The 17,673-nt window shown below is 44.7% G+C and overlaps 1 protein-coding gene across 1 annotated transcript in view; it reads right to left on the bottom strand.

Annotated features, from left to right (window-relative positions):
• LOC137631721 (protein downstream neighbor of son homolog) overlaps nt 1–17,673 on the bottom strand; it is a 131,148-nt gene that overhangs the window by 112,944 nt on the left and 531 nt on the right. The window contains exon 2 of the mRNA XM_068363607.1: nt 5,399–5,606. Within this exon, the coding sequence (XP_068219708.1) occupies nt 5,399–5,598 (200 nt within the window). The 5' untranslated portion in view covers nt 5,599–5,606. The remainder of the gene's footprint in view (nt 1–5,398; nt 5,607–17,673) is intronic.

Below are 17,673 nucleotides of genomic sequence, written 5' to 3'. Positions count from 1 at the left end.
GCCTTTCCATTGGTCAGGTGCTTCAGCCTTTGAAGCCAAGTTCATAGGGAGAGTCTTAGTATCCTTTTCTCACGGCAGAGGTGTGAAACCAGCGAGAGATAAGGATGGATTCCTCCTCCTAGTTTGCGTCGGCTTAAAAGCCTCCAGGGATTCGCAGTTACTAATAGTGGAGCGAATTGTTCGGTTTGGATAATTTTGATCGATGATAACCAATAACCATCCCTTAAAGACTCGAGTCTCTGCTAGTTCTGGGGTGTATCGTATCCCCAGGGGGAGGTGTTCCTTGCCTTTGTCGTCTCCTCCTCTTTTGAGGAATGACTGGAATACAGTATTTCACAGTCTCTCAACTTCAGATCTAGGCCTATGTTTGTAGTCTTAGAGTCTCGATATTTCTGGTAACTTGATGACTGTTGAAGTGGAAAAGGAGTACAGTAGGAACAGAAGGCAAAGGAGCCTTTCTGGGGAAGGAGCTCCTCCATCTCAGGTCGGATGGAGGAGACGTTTCCTGAGGAGTCTGATACTTCGAGAAGTAGTCGGAGAGTACCCGCCTTAGGTAAGCTGGAAGTGCTTGACCAACTGGTGGTACCTGGCTAGGACCAGAAACCACTTCCTGGACTGCCTTAACCAAGTCATGGAATCATGGGGTAACTTTCGTAAACCAACACACACCTGCAGAAGCACTATCTATGGGAGCAATCGTGCTCAGGAACTTGAATGGAAGAATCCCTAGATGAGCAAAAATGAACGAGCGTTCGGTAAAAATCGTTGATAAGCTGTTGTTGCTTGGAGGGAGAACAAGTGTGAGTTACCAATGGTAAATGCACAGGAGTGCTATCACATACTGCTTTACCTGAGCAAACAGGTGTTTGGGGGTGAGCTACAGCAGTAGCTCTTTCCATGATGTGTGCATGCACTCTCCATTCCAGGCAAACAGGTGATGATCATAGGATAGCATTCCCCTCACCATGATCTAGCACTGCCAAAGCAGAGAATGCATGCACTACCGAAGTAGCACTTGCATGCAGCTCTCTATGAGACTGTAACTGTGAACCTAAGGTATCCCGTAGACCTTTGTCAGCAAGAAGAGCTCGCCCTCGTACCTCATTTGGTAGATGGATGCATGACTTTCTCGCTAAACTAGGGCCTAATTGCCGATTAGCCGAAGCTACATGTGGCAAGGCACGAACACTCACCAACGCTCCAGCAGGAGCTTGATGAGCATACTTAAGCGCTTCAGCATTAGGAATCACAGAAGGAATAATGAGATCCTGTGTGCTTGTGCAGAGCTGGAAGAGTGGGTCCTTTCCCTGGAGATGAGAAAACTCCAAGCACAGGGCCTGAAGGTCCTGGCTTAACAAAGCTAGGAATGTTCTCTTGATGTGTCCTACGGACATGATTGGGGGGACTGAGACGAAACACAAACTCCGAACCACCTCGTCAACTTGCTCTGAAGTGCTGGAAAGAGGCATGGATGAGTCTAGCACACGTTTTCTAAAACCCTGTGGAAGCGACCACTCAGGAGAGGGAAGTCTCACTTGCAAATAAGAGAGGTGCTCACCTCTGAGAGGAACAGCTCTGTGCATCACACTTCAGCTTGTTGAGCATACTCAGGCTGAGGGAATGCGTCGTAATCTGCGAGCTGACGAGACAGACCAATGTCAGAGTCTGGGTTGGCCGCATTTGGCTTTCTTGACTGGAAACTCTGAGGAAAACTAGTCTGCAGTTGCTCTTGTTCATATACCAAAGCGAAATGAACAAAGGGTGAACAACCAGGTGCGAGGGTGGTTACAGGTAAGGGTAATAGACTCTGCCGGAGCATAACCTTCAGAGTCTCGGAGAGGAGGACCAAAGTCAACCTCAGAGGAAGTAGTTTTGAGCTTCCTCTGAACCCCTAACTGAATTATCTACAAAAGCCATTCGTTCGAAGGGAGACCCAAAATCCCTATGGAAGGCCAGAGTTGACAAACATCATCAACAGACAAAGGGGAAGCGGCAGCGTCCTGTAAGGCCAAGGATTGTCCGGGGGTCAAGGGGCCATAGCTCTTACCAAACCGTCCTCTGGAGGAAATCAAGCAGGCAGAGTCACCGTGGAGGGATCAAGCCTCTGGAGAAGGAAGATGAGGTTTCTTCACCTTCGAGGAAGACCCTGAAGGAGAAGAATCCCTTTTGGACTTCTTCTGCCACCTTCCAAATCTCACCTACTGGGAGAAAGGCCACTCGTGACACTCATTACAAGGTGAATCCTGCTTATAAGAGTGACCTCTACAAGCTAAAGGGAATGGGGATCAGTGTCAAAGGCGGACATGAATGTGCCGTATTCGGGACCCTCACGACCAGGACAAACCCGCATGATGAGATCCACAAAAATCCAAGTACACCTGAAAAGAAAAAGCCAATTAAGTCAAAAGTCAGTTTGTTAACAGCAGAGAGAGAAACTAAGTCTGCACTCCACCGAGCCAAACGCAAAGGTGACAATATAGCACAGGTGTGTGTTTGTGTGTGTGTGCGTGTGTGTGTGTGTGTGTGTGTCTGAGCGGGGTGGCCAGTTCTACCTCCCAATCTAGTGGTGAGTGGTTAGTTTCCAGCTTCCCCAAAAGTATATTCCATATAAAAAGTGAAAGGGTTCGAATGGAGTGTTAGAAAAAATACAAACTATCATTACTAGAAATATTTATGATTTGTTCCTACACAAATAAAAAGCCATCATTGTTTAAATAGGAGACACATCCTAGGAAGGAAGTATTACCCTAGAACCAGACTGGAAAGTTCTTTTATTCAACAGACATATCATCATTCCTGGTCCTGTACGAAGCTTAAGGAAGTTGACTTCAGCCACTTCCTAACAGTGATACATAAGGATATAAACTGTTAGGGCCTTGGCCAGTATTGACTTAACGGAAAGTTTGTACATGCACTAGGTCACGTAGCACCTATATCTCTATTAGTCTCCCTAACGTCAGAAGTGCTGGACCAGAGCATCAAGACAAATAGGAATGGAAGACACCAATTCATCCTCCACCTTATAAACAGAATGGAGGATTTTCTTCTAAGCAGAACTTAATCTGATAGGCACTACACCAATTAACTGACTAGCCTGAATCATCCGACCAGCATTTAATGGTTGCAACTACTATACTGTACCTCATTCACTTGAGACGAGAACAAGAAAAGGTAGAAGGGTCAGTCATTCCACTTTTCTTTGTATCTTACACCTACCGTGTTACCTTAGACAACATGCATAATTGTCCCATGCAAGACCTATTAGAGTTACACAACTACCACAGAACTCAAAGGACAGATATCCCGAGGTCTGTGGGCAAAGTCCTAAATGTACAGAGGTGAAGATAGTCTGAAATTCTCAGACACTATCTTCAGTACAAAGTAAACTGACAGGCCTACTCTGGCCACAGGTGTCACTGTCATCAGAAGGCTTAAAGAGCCAAAAGGAATACTGTTTAGGCACTTCCTTCATGCCCTGCTAATGTTGCAAGGAGTGTGCAAAATTTAAGAGAAAGAAAATCCAGTAAAGTAGCACAGCTGAGTGCCTTTAAGTCAAATATCTGTAGTAAGAATTGGTTCAAGAAGGAACAGGGTCTTCATGACGTTTGATGAACTATGAATGTACTATAATCCCCAAGCAACGGGGTTAACATATTGACAAAGCTTTCATACCTCCCACTTCTTGCTTATGCAAAGAGAGAGTCTTGGGAAATAGGATCCTATAATGCCCTCCTCAGGTTCACAGGTGGTGTATTAAATATACCACTGCTTAGGATGAGGACCATCCTACCATAGGATTTAAGTTTCCAGGTAGGCAAGACCATTTAGGTTCCTCGCAAAACAGCAATTCAACTCTACTGAGAAAATTCTTTGACAACAAGGATTTTAGGATCTATTAAAGGTGCTGGCCGAAGAGCTACGTTTTCTACAACTTCCCTTGTTGAGAATGTCCACAAAATGTCTCTGGGGTCCTACCTGAGAGCCAGCAGAATAGGATATCACTTGACTTGGGCCACCCAAGTGTGTCCCAAAGAAATAACCATGGCTGTGAACAAAATGTTTTACTCTCCTTAGATAAGGCAGGTATTCAATACTGGAAGGGCCATTACTGGCTGCCGGTAGGTCAGAAGATCTACTATACCAAGCTCACAGATTGGCTGACTGAGTTCTAGGAAACGGTCACAGGGTGAGCTTTGCCCCCCCCCCCCCCCCCTCACAGAAGAGAGGAGAAAGACTTCAAGGACAGCTTATAACCTACTCTTTCTTGGCCTAAAGTACTGGAGATCGGTGCTTGAGGGATAGCTCACCAGCAACTATTGCCACAATGAATCTGTCAAGCCTGGGTCAAACTCCACTTGAAGGAATACCAACGAAATGCTCAGTGGGTAAGCTCCCTTACTTCCTCCTGACAGAAGAGAGAGGTTCTCTATCAGCAAGGATACTCCTACTATTCCCTGTAGGAATGGAGAAGGTGGGGAAAAAATTGGTGAAAGACCCCGATTAAGACCTTTTACCTGTATCCGAGGAGAAAACCATCATTTCAAACTCACATTCATTCGACCAATTCTGAAAGAACCAGTCAAAGGATAAGAACTGAATATCAGAGGCTCTGGAAGAGGGAGAGCAGCTCATCAAGAGCAAGGGTAGTCCTTTATGTCATGATAGGAAGGATGAAGGTAGGAGCAATGCTCACCATTAACTGGTTTACAGCTCACCTGACAAAACACTGTCAGTCTCTTCCAAAGGAGAAAAGTGCATGCTTAGTCCTAATGAACTTTCTACATGGACCTCCTTTGTGACTACTACTATTACTTTCAACTTCTGAAAAGAATTTCTGAAAAAGAAAAACTAGGGAAATGGAGAGCTGTTAGAGGACGAAAAAGAGAATAAACACCTCTTCTCTAGATCTCTTCCTTGCTGTCATGAGTGGTTCTAATGTTCCAACTGATCAGAAAATGAAACGCTACCTCTGAGTTTACTGATACTAGTATATAATAGGAAATTCTCAATCAAACAGTATGTCCAGGTATTTTTCCTTTGCTAGGGAGAGTAATCAGACTTCCCTGATCATAATATATCAAGGGCAAAGGGCCATTGCAGGCAGCCCAAGCTTAACACTGAGGTGGACACCTACGTGAACACCTGAAGAATGAAAGAAAGGCTTTGAAATAACTGGGTAGGTGATACAACGCTGGTGAACCTAAAAGGATAGGGTATATCTCTTTTTCTATTTATTACACGTTGAAAGTTCCCGCTTCATAAATATAACTATAAGCAAAGTCACCTAGATTTAAGATTCATCAAAATAATTTCAATTTTATATATAAACACTGTTCATCACAAAAGAAACTCCATTATTACTTGCTGAATAAAATACATCCAGTGAATTTATACTTACTTGAAAGGGTTCCGTCTCTTTACACCTTGACTCAAGGAATCATTAACTTGTCCATGCACTGGGGCCAATATCTGCAGTGTATTTGTAGAGCTAATCATACGAGCCTGCAAAGCTTTTCGTTTAGCTTTTAATTTCCTGACTCTCATAACATCTTCAGGACGAATCCATGCTGGAGATTTTGCTGATGAATCTGAATTCATGATGGTACCTGAAAAGTATTTCAAACACATTCTTAATTCCCATTTCCATCCTTTTCCAACTTTTTATTTTTGGAAAATGTAACCTTTTTTGACAATTCTAAAACTTATCTATACACTGTACAGCATATCCATTACTTATAAAAACTTATGCATTTTTAAGTGCAAGTCAAACATGGACAATCAAAATATGTGCAATCCCTTTTCTTAAGTTAGTATACATAAATACATTCAAACAAATTTAATATCATATATATATATATATATATATATATATATATATATATATATATATATATATATATATATATATATATATATGTATATATATATATGTATGTATTATTACTTGCTAAGCTACAACATTTGTTCAAAATGCAGGATCCTATAAGCCCAAGGGCTCTAACAGGGAAAATAACCCAGTGAGGAAAGGAAACAGGAAAAAACCACTAGAGAAGTTTAAGAAGAATAATAACATTAAGATAAATCTTTCATATGTAAACTATAAAACCTTGAAAATAACAAGAGGATAAAAACTTTAAAATAAGAATAGGGAGAAAAATAAAATAGAATAGTGTGCCCGAGTCTACCCTCACGCAAGAGATCTCTAACCGAAGACAGTGGAAGACCATGATACAGAGGCTATAACACTACCCAAGACTAGGGAACAATGGTTTGATTTTGGAGTGTCCTTCTCCTAGAAGAACTGCTTACCATAGCTAAAGACTCTCTTCTACCCTTACCAAAAGAAAAGTAGCTACTGAACAATTACAGTGCAGTAGTTACCCTCTTGAGAGAAGAAGAATTGTTTGGTAATTTCAGTGTTGTCAAGTGAATGAGGAAAGAGGAGAATGTGTAAAGAATAGGCAAGGCTATTCAGTGTATGTGTCCACAAAGATGAAATGAGCTGTAACCAGAGAAAGGGATTCAATGTAGTACTGACTAGCCAGTCAAAGGACCCAATAACATAACTCTCCAGCGGTAGTATCTCAACAGGTGGCTGGTGCCTTGGCCAACCTACTACCATACATATATGGTAGTACTGCATGGCCAAGGATTTGAACCTTAGCTCTTAGTAGAAATAAGGGTAAACATCTTTTAAAATTCTCTTTAATATGAACAATTTTGAAATACTGTAAATTGTATTTTTCCTAAGGATACAAACCTTTAGCTATTTATAGGGGTATACTTTTGGCAAAGTGAAAGGACAAGCATTAAAATTTAGCACGGGTTAACTACCCATCCCACTAGTTGGGGGGGGGGGGTTAAGGGGGTTAGCTAGCTACCCCTTCCACTCACACACCTGTGACTGTGCTTCACTTTGCTTGGAGGTAGGACTTCAAGGGGGACAGGGTTAGCGAGTAAGTTTGTACAGATAGCTAAAGGTTTGTATCGTTAGGAAAACAACCAAATTATTTCCAAATTTGTCATTTGTTCCGTAACTGGAAAACAAATCTATGCTACTTATAGGAGTTACTCGCCCATTAAAAGGGTGGACATCCCTGCCAATCTCGCTTTTTGGCTTTACCCACGGTCTCCTTTTTATGAGTAAGTTAGTACCAAAAATAGAGACCCTAACACCTCGCTAACCCTTGTTACGCACGGTCTGCGGCCTACGCACGCGGTATGGAAACGTAACAGTATTGACACAATACTAGGTCCACAAGGGAGATATGGTTTACCTGCAGTGGTTGAGGCCAGCTTATGTAGAGAACCCTGGATGCTGCTTTTCCTTAGAAAGGGGAGGATGAAGAAAAGAAGAGAGCCAGTCATTCCTTTTCTTTTACTTTACACAGACTAAAACTGCTTGTAGAACCTGCTTGTAGAACCTGCATCACAGAGTAATTTTCTTTTTAAGGCCAGGGATGTAGCTATGCCTCTGACATCGTGAGGTCTGGGTCAACGTGTAGGAAGAGGATCTGGATTCGGAGCGTGATTGATGACTCTGCAAATCCATGCAGAGATGGTGTTATTGGTGACCTCCTCTTGTTTCTCGCGCTGCTGACGAAAAGCGAAGGCACCGTGAGGTGGGCTGCTGCCGTTCTCTTGTGGTAGAGCCTCAAACTCCTCACTCAGCACAGTAACAGATGATCTGGATTGTCACTTACGGAGCGGAGACTTCAGTGCATGGTTTAAGACCTTGGAAATCCATGCTGATATTGTGTTCTTGGTGACCCTCCTCTTGGTCCTTCCTGTGCTGACGAAGAGTGCAGGCACACGAGGACGGGCTGCGACTGTTCTCTTAAGGTACAGCCTCAAACTCCTCACTGGGCAGAGTAAGAGGTGATCAGGGTCATCTGTTACAGAACGAAGACTCAAAATCCGGAAGGAGTCGAATCTACGAACCGACACCTAGAGATTCTGAGTCTTGACAACAAACTCAGGGACAAAGCTGAATGTTACCTCTCCCCATCCCCTTGAATGGGCGATGTCATATGAGAGACAATGCAGATCACTTACTCATTTTGGCAAGGCCAAGGCGAGCAGGAACATCGTCTTCCAAGTCATGGGGTGATCTGTTGCCTGGTGTAATGGTCTGTAGGGAGGCCTCTTTAGAGACTGGAGAACTCGAACCACATTCCAAGGGGGAGGGCTCACTTCTGACTGAAGACAGGTAAGTTTGTATCGCCATATGAGTAAGGAAAGTTCTAGCGATGAGGAGATGTCCATTCCTTTTAGTTTGAAGGCGAGGCTTAAGACTGAGCGATAGCCTTTCACTGCCGAAACTAAAAGGAACATTTCCTCCCGCAAATACACAAGGAACTCTGCTATTGCTGGAATAGTGGCATCGAGTGGAGAGATACCCCTTCCACTACATCAACCACAGATGTTCCTTTGCCTGGTAGACTGCCACTGAGAACTTCCGCAGATATCCAGACATCCTCTTTGCAACTTGTTGCGAAAATCCTCTCTGAATGAGGAGATACTAGATAGTCTCCAGGCGTAATGTCGTAGTGAAGCTACAGCTTTGTGGTAGATGTTGACATGTGGTTGTCTGAGTAGATCGTGTTGTGAAGGGAGTTCTTTTGGAGGCTCTGTCATGATCTGCAAAAGGTCTGGAAACCATCCCGTATAATGCCATGGCGGAGCCGAGTCACTGAGAGGTTGACCAATGTTCTGGCCTTGTTGAGTACCCTTCTCATCAGACAGAAAGGGGGAAAAAGGCGTAAACGTCAATGTTGTCCCACCATTATTAGAATGCATCTTGCCAGAGCGCCTCAGGGTCTAGGACTGGGGAGTAGTACAATGGGAGCCTGAAGTTCAGAGTCGTTGCAAACAGATCCATAGTCGGAGAACCCCTTAAAGTCTGGACTTTGTTGGCTACTAGATGATCCAAAGACTATTTGGTACCCACTATCTGAGATGCTCTGCTCAGATTGTCGACGAGCACATTCCTCTTGCCTGGAATGAAGTGGACTAATAGCGGTACCGAGCAGGCTTCGGCCCATCTCACTATTTCTACTGCTAGGTGGGATAGGGGCTCCATATGAGCCAAAAGCAAAGTAAAGCACACTCACAAGGGTGTGAGTGGGAGGGATAGCTAGCTATCCCCTATACCACCGCTAACTAGCAGGATGGGTAATTAGCTCTCGTTAAATCTTAATGGGTCGTCCTTTAAGCATACCCCAATAAATAGCATTGATTTGTATTCGAGTTACGGAAAAAATCAAATTATGATATTTTCCTTATAAAATAAATTTTTGAATATACTTACCCGGTGAATATATAAATAGCTGACGTCTCCGACGGCCCGACAGATTCCAAAAAACTCGCGAGCGATCGCCATGAAGGTTGCGGGTGTGCCCACCAGCGCCGACTATCGGCCAGATACCGCATATACTTCTCAACCACTCCAGTTCTTCTCAGTCCGCAGGGTCTCCATCGGGGAGGAAGGGAGGGCCTTTAATATTATATATTCACCGGGTAAGTATATTCAAAAATTTATTTTATAATAAAAATATCATTTTTAAACATTAAACTTAGCCGGTGAATATATAAATAGTTGATTCACACCCATGGTGGTGGGTAGAGACCAGTATTATCACAATAAAGGCGTATATGCTCAAGAGATTTTGACAAATATTTCATAAAAACAAACTTAAGTATAGGTACCTGGTAAGGAAGCTGACTCTGATAATTACTCTGCCTCATTAGTCCGCTTTCCTCACGAAGCCCAGCCATCCTCTCAGGATGCTGAAAGACTCCCAGGAGCTGAAGTATCAAGGGCGAACACCCCTATAACAGGACCTCATCAAAACCCTTAATCTGGGCGCTCTCAAGAAACAATATTTGACCCCCCGCCAAACCAAAAAGATTGCGAAAGACTTCCTAGTCTTCCATACAACCCAAGACAAGATTAAAAACATTTCAAGAGAAGATTAAAAGGATATTGGGATTAAGGGAATGTAGTGGTAGAACCCTCACCCACTACTGCACTCGCTGCAACGAATGGACCCAGTGTGTAGCAGTCCTCATAAAGATTCTGGACGTCTTTCAAGTAAAATGAAGCGAACACCGACTTGCTCGTCCATAATACTTCGAAGGGATCTATTTTGCTTAAAAGCCACCGAAGTTGCTATCGCTCTCACTTCGTGAGCCTTGACCTTAAGCAAACTACGATCCTTCTCACTTAAATGAGAATGTGCCTCCCGGATTAAAAGTCTAACAAAGTAAGATAACGCATTCTTAGACATGGGCAATGAGGGCTTCTTAACGGAGCACCATAAAGCCTCAGAACAACCTCGTACTGTATTGGTTTAGTTCTAGATAAGTAAAACTTAAGAGCTCTAACGGGGCACAGCACTCTTTCAACTTCATTACCTACGATCTCCGAAAGACTAGGTATTTCAAAAGATTTAGGCCAAGGACGAGACGGAAGTTCGTTCTTGGCCAAAAAACCAAGTTGAAGAGAACATATAGCTTTATTTGTCGAGAAGCCGATGTTCTTACTAAAAGCATGGATCTCACTGACCCTTTTAGCCGAAGCCAAGCTAACCAAAAAAAGTGTCTTGAGGGTAAGATCCTTCAGGGAGGCTGAATTTAAAGGCTCAAACCTGTCTGACATTAGGAACTGTAGGACCACGTCTAAGTTCCAAGCAGGAGTTGAAATACGACGCTCCTTAGAGGTCTCGAAAGACTTAAGGAGGTCTTGGAGATCTTTGTTATTCGAAAGATCCAAGCCTCTATGCCTGAAAACAGAAGCCAACATACTTCTGTAGCCTTTAATGGTGGATGCAGAGAGGGAGCGACCGTTTCTCAGATACAGGAGAAAATCCGCAATCTGCGCTACAGAGGTACTGGAGGAGGAAATAGAGGAGGACTTGCACCAATCTCTAAATACCTCCCACTTCGACTGGTAGATCTTGATGGTAGAGGACCTTTTAGCCCTCGCGATCGCTCTAGCTGCCTCCTTCGAAAATCCTCGAGCTCTTGAGAGTCTTTCGATAGTCTGAAGGCAGTCAGACGAAGCGCGGGGAGACTTTGAAGAAGTCTCTTTATGTGAGGCTGCCGTAAGAGATCCATCCGCAAAGGCAGACTCCTTGGGACGTCTACCAGCCATAGAAGTACCTCTGTGAACCACTCTCTCGCGGGCCAGAGGGGAGCAACCAACGTCAACCTGGTCCCTTCGTGAGAGGCAAACTTCTGCAACACCTTGTTGAGGATCTTGAACGGTGGAAAGGCGTAAGCGTCCAGGTGAGACCAGTCCAACAGAAAGGCATCTATGTGGGCCGCCTCTGGATCTGGGACTGGAGAGCAATAAGTCGGGAGCCTTTTGGTCAGCGAGGTCGCAAAGAGATCGATGGTGGGTTGACCCCAAGTCATCCAAAGACTCTTGCACACATCCTTGTGGAGGGTCCCCTCTGTAGGGATCACCTGACCTCTCCGACTGAGACAGTCCGCCAAGACGTTCAACTTCCCTTGGATGAACCTCGTCAAAAGCGAGATGTTTCGATCTTTTGACCAAATGAGGAGGTCCCTTGCAATGACGAAAAGAGCGTGGGAGTGAGTGCCTCCTTGCTTGGAGATGTAAGCCAAGGCCGTGGTATTGTCTGCATTCACTTCTACCACCTTGTTTCGAAGCAGACTCTCGAAACTCGTCAGTGCTAAATGGACTGCCAACAGCTCCTTGCAGTTGATGTGAAGGCTCCTCTGGTCTGCCGCCCAAAGACCCGAGCATTCCAGACTGTCCAGAGTCGCCCCCCAACCCAAATCCGACGCGTCTGAAAATAACACATGGTTTGGGTTCTTGACTGCCAGAGACAGACCTTCTCGAAGTCTTATATTGCTGTCCCACCAGGCCAGGCAAGTCTTAACTGGTTCGGAGATCGGAATTGAGACCACCTCCAAAGTTTTCTCCTTGTTCCAATGGGAGTCTAAATGGAACTGGAGAGGGCGTAGGTGTAGTCTCCCTAGAGAGATGAACTGTTCCAGGGATGAAAGCGTCCCTAGGAGGCTCATCCAGCTTCTCACAGAGCAACGGTCTTTCTCTAGCATGAGACGGACTTTGAGCAAAGCTTGCTCGATCCTGTTGGCAGACGGAAAAGCCCGAAAAGCTAGACTCTGTATCTCCATCCCCAAATAGAGAATCGTTTGGGAGGGAGTCAGCTGAGACTTCTCTATGTTCACCAATAGGCTCAACTCCTTCGCAAGATCCAAAGTCCACTGTAGGTCCTGCAGACAGCGATGACGGGACGACGCTCTGAGTAACCAGTCGTCCAGGTACAGGGAGGCTCTGATCCCCGACAAATGTAGGAACTTTGCTACATTTCTCATGAGCCTCGTAAAAACAAGAGGAGCAGGGCTGAGGCCGAAGCACAGTGCTCGGAATTGGTACACCACATTCCTGTATACAAACCTTAGATACGGCTGAGAGTCTGGGTGTATCGGAATGTGGAAGTACGCATCCTGCAAGTCGAGAGAGACCATCCAGTCTCCCTCTCTGACTGCTGCTAGAACGGATTTGGTGGTCTCCATCGTAAACTTTGTTTTGACAACAAAAACGTTGAGAGCACTGACATCCAGCACTGGCCTCCAACCTCCTGTGAGCTTTGGAACTAGGAAGAGACGGTTGTAAAAACCTGGGGATTGAAGGTCCGAGACTTTCACCACCGCCCCCTTCTCTAACAACTGAGACACCTGCAGATGTAATGCCTGTCTCTTCGACTCCTCTCGATACCTGGGAGAGAGGTCTATCGGATCGTTTACTAGAGGAGGTCTCCGTACAAAAGGGATTTTGTAACCCTCCTTTAGCAACAAAACAGACTCCCGGTCTGCACCCCTCTTCTCCCAGGCCTGCCAGAAGTTGGTCAATCTGGCCCCTACTGGTGTCTGAGGACGTGGGCAGTCAGACTCTGCCACGGGAGGACTTAGATCCTCTCTTCTTACCCCTCTTACTATCGGCACGAGAGCCTCCCTTACTGGGAGCTCTGCCACGAAAGGGCGGGATAAACCTTGTCGCTGGAGTATCAAATTTAGGTCTGTTGACATAAGAGGACGAAGGTACAGCCTTACGCGCAGACGTGGCCATCAAATCATGAGTATCCTTCTGTACAAGAGACGCTGCGATATCTCTAATCAGCTGCTGCGGGAACAGGGCAGAAGACAATGGCGCAAAGAGTAGTTCTGACCTTTGACAAGGAGTGACACCTGCAGACAGGAAAGAACAAAGAGTCTCCCTCTTCTTAAGAACTCCTGCTGTAAAAGTAGCAGCGAGTTCATTAGAGCCATCTCTAATAGCCTTGTCCATGCAGGACATAATTTGAACAGAGACATCACGGTCTGCTGACGAGATCTTCCTACTCAAGGCTCCCAGCGACCAATCCAAAAAGTTGAAAACTTCAAAGGCCCGATAAATTCCTTTGAGGAGATGATCTAGGTCTTCCTTTGAGGAGATGATCTAGGTCTGAAGAGGACCAGCAAACCTTCGAGCGTCTCATGGCCAGACGACGAGGAGAGTCTACGAGGCTTGAGAAGTCTCCCTGGGCAGAGGCAGGTATTCCCAAGCCGAGAACTTCTCCCGTGTCATACCAGACGCTCGCACGAGAAGCCAGTTTGAAAGGGGGAAAAGCAAAAGCTGACTTCCCCAAATTCCTCCTGGTCATTAACCAGTCGCCCAATAAACGCAAAGCTCTCTTAGAAGAGCGACAGAGCACTAACTTTGTGAACGACGGAGTCGAAGAAGCTAGGCCCAGCGTGAACTCCGATGGGGGCGAACGAGGAGCAGCAGACACAAAATGATCAGGAAAAAGGTCCTTAAGAATAAGCATGATCTTCTTAAAATCAAGAGAGGGCTGAGCAACCTTAGGTTCCTCTCCATCCGAAAGAGTCCCCAAAGGAATATCAGTTGGAAGGGGATCAACGACTTCCTCATCCGACGGAACTTTGTCCGACAACTGCCGAGTCTCGCGATACGGAGAGACCTGCCGAGGAGGCAACGCTTGACAGGCTATGTCAACATGCGACGGAGCCGCAGCAACAGCTGAGGTAACGACGTCACGCCGAGGCTGCAAAGACTGAAAGTCTTGTGACTGACAAACAACAACAGCCTGCGTAGATTGCCGTTCGACATCACGTCGAGACTGCATTGACTGCAGGGTCTGAGCAGGAAAAACTACACCCGACTGCGGTGACAGACGTTCAATGTCACGTCGGGGCAACGGAGTCGGCCAACGAACGTCAGTGCGGGGCTGCGGCGACAGCTGCTGAACGTCACCTTGAGACTGCGGCAAAAGGGGTTCCACGTCACGTGACTGACGTGAATAACGAGGAACACGATCAGAATCGCGTTTAACAGGACTAGAAACGTTAGCGCTAACATCATAAGGACGAGAAAACACTCGTTTAGGCGGCTGAAGGCCAGAGTCACGCTTGTCGGGCTGGCGAACCGCAAGCAAAGGATCTTTACGAACCTGCTCATGCTCGTAAACCTCCATGAAAGAGGAAAGTTTAGACTGCATGTCCCGCAGGACCACCCACTTCGGGTCAACGGGAGTCGGAACGGGCCGTGACGTCGGTAACGTCTGTGCATGCAAATCATCGCACCTACCGAGACCCTCGGACTCCGTGTCACGCTTTCGCTTAACAGGCGAACAGCCATCCGATGACTGAAAGTGGTCAGAGCTGCCCCAATGGCTACAGCCAGGACGCTGGACCTGTCCTGAAGGGACTGACTTGCGCTTTAAGGGTCTAGAAACCTTACGCCAAGGTTTCTTATGCGGCAAGTCGTCGGAAGACGAGGAGAACTTAGTCTCCTCCGTCTTATGGTAAGGACGTTCTTGATGAGAAACGTCTGATACCATAGAGGGAACGTCTGTACGTCGGTTTACACCTCTCACTCCCTTAAGTCCTACGACATTCCTTCTCCCTGGTGCAGGGGAGCCTGAAAGAGGTCTCGGACTAGGGGAGCGACAAGCACGAACAGACGAACCCTTGGTCGCAACACTAAACACATTTTGCGCACTTTCCACTTTACCACTTTGATTTTCTACTTTACCACTTTGACTCTTTAACAACTTAACATCGGACATAAGCTGGTTCCTGTCCGAGGCCAAGGTTTCAACCTTCTCACCTAATGCTTGAATAGCTAAAAACATATCGCCCATTGAAGGTTCATGAGTGCTAATAGGGGGTTCAGAAACTACCACTACAGGGGAAGGATTAGGTTCAGGGGCATGGGAGGAGGAAAATTCTAAAGATCTAGATGAGCTTCTCCTCACCCTATCTCTTTCGAGCTTACGAGTATACTTTTCATACTCTAACCACTCGAATTCCGACAAAACCACGCACTCCTCACACCGATCTCCTAATTGGCAGGATTTACCCCGGCAATTAGCACAAACAGTATGGGGGTCGATAGAGGCTTTCTGAAGACGTTTGTTACAATCTTTCGCACATTTGCGATATACAGGAGAAGGGTCAGCCATTATGAAAAACCAGAGAAAATCCAAAGGAAAGCCAAGTTCATCAACAAAAAACAAAAAGCAAAAAAGGTTTCAAGAGTTTTATTGAAGGAACACACCAACACAGCAAAAGCCAATAAAACCCAAAACAAAGTACTTCACCAATTCGGTAGAAAACTCGAGGTCTAGAGCGAGCGGAACCAATGTTGTCGGTGACACCGACAGAGAAGAACTGGAGTGGTTGAGAAGTATATGCGGTATCTGGCCGATAGTCGGCGCTGGTGGGCACACCCGCAACCTTCATGGTGATCGCTCGCGAGTTTTTTGGAATCTGTCGGGCCGTCGGAGACGTCAGCTATTTATATATTCACCGGCTAAGTTTAATATTTAAAAATCTCTGGTATGGGATCACAGGACCGTATGAAAGTTTGTTTTGTATATACTTCTGCATGGCCAAGGATTTAAACCTTAGTTCTAAGTAGAAATAAAGGCAATGTATTTAATTTAGCCCATTCAGCTATAAAGAGAGATATAAGTTGATATAGTATTTCATCCTGTTGAATTCAGGATTTGTACTTCGAATTGCAAGCAACCCATCTCCACCATTACAGCTGATTGCTAAGTATGTAACACATGACAATTTTTTATAATTCTATCACTAACACTCTTGATTTTCCTTTAGTGAAATAAGTCAAATGCTGTAAACCCTTTAATATCAAATTCAATCTACAACAGGATCACAGACCCATAGGGAAATTTTTTTTATGATAATACTTTTGCCCACCAAGGATTAAAATAGTAACACTGGGTAAAATTAAAGGTCAAATGTTGACTTAAAACTTTCAGCTATAAAGAGGTGAAATAAAATTTCATTCCAAATCTGCTGTATATATTCCTGTCAAATTCAGGATTTGTACTTAGAATCAAAATCAATTCATTGCCACCCTTATGGCTGATCATTAAGTACCTAACACTAAGCAGTTTCAAGATAAATTTCATCATTAACACTTGAAATTTTCCATGGGTACCAACACCTTTGTCTGGGGAGAGAGGCAGTCCCTAGAAACCCAACTGAAGTATTTACAAGAGGCCTTCTTGGACTTGACATCCATCATCTTCTGAAGAGAAAAATTGTCAAAGAAAGAAGAAGAGAAAGAGGAGGAAGATGAGTTTGAACTGGTAAATGATAATTAAATAAAGCAAGGTCTCCTCTTCATCCCATTACCAGATGAAACAGTCTCCACTAATCCTAGAGCTGTCTGAGTCTGAAAAGCCAATAATTTTGGTGCTCCCTGCGATGGGCAACAAAAGGGAATTCTCACTAGGATCCAATACCACTGTGGTCACAGACACAAGGGGAGCACTGGGAACACACACTAGAGACACTGGCACTGACACTAACACTGGGACGGACAGTTCTGGAAGAAGACAGAGCTTCTCTTATAGTACTCACAGAAAATATTCATGGAATGATCAGAGGTCATAAGCCTACATCACCGTTGGCAACTGATAAATCAAGTAAAGGCATCTCACAGCTGCACAGATGTGAATCCCTAACTGGGGGAGATATTCACATCCAAACAACTGGAACTATGCGCTGATTTACAGTTGTCAACCTTTTCCTTAGTTTTCTACACGAGGAGAAACCACAGAAGAAACAATGAATTATGGCTGAGAGGAGGGAGGAAAAAAAAAAGTTTTTTGGCATCACTCATGCCTGAGTATGCTGGTGTGGGGCAAACTAATTGTACTGTGCATACCCAGCACTATCTTGTTTCAGATCTGGATGAAATATATGGTCTTGTCTACCACGTAAGTGTTTGCGTCTCATCTTTTACATTTCTCCACGACAGTATATTTATTTCATGTGTTTATACAGTACTGTACTGCATTCATTCATTGGCGTCATCTTTTATTAATCATTAATCTTTATAATGCTTTTTACTTTTCCTTTCAAAAGGTGTTTTAGCCATTGGTTTCTTTGTTCCAGCTTGGCTTGGACTTATTTTAAATGAAAAGGATGGAAGGTAGTATTAACATAGGAACAATTGAACATTTTCACTATCATGTTGTTGTAATTGCCTTCTTTAAGATTTTTCCTTTGTCAAAAACAACAGTTCCCCAATTCTGCCTGAACTGTTTGTACAGGAGGTAAAATTAATAATATAGTCCAATTGAC

The sequence above is a fragment of the Palaemon carinicauda genome, chromosome 40 (genome assembly GCF_036898095.1).
Source record: "Palaemon carinicauda isolate YSFRI2023 chromosome 40, ASM3689809v2, whole genome shotgun sequence".
Classification (NCBI taxonomy): domain Eukaryota; kingdom Metazoa; phylum Arthropoda; class Malacostraca; order Decapoda; family Palaemonidae; genus Palaemon; species Palaemon carinicauda.
The sequence above is the reverse complement of the archived record's forward strand: the minus strand, read 5'-3'. Positions and strand labels throughout refer to the sequence as shown.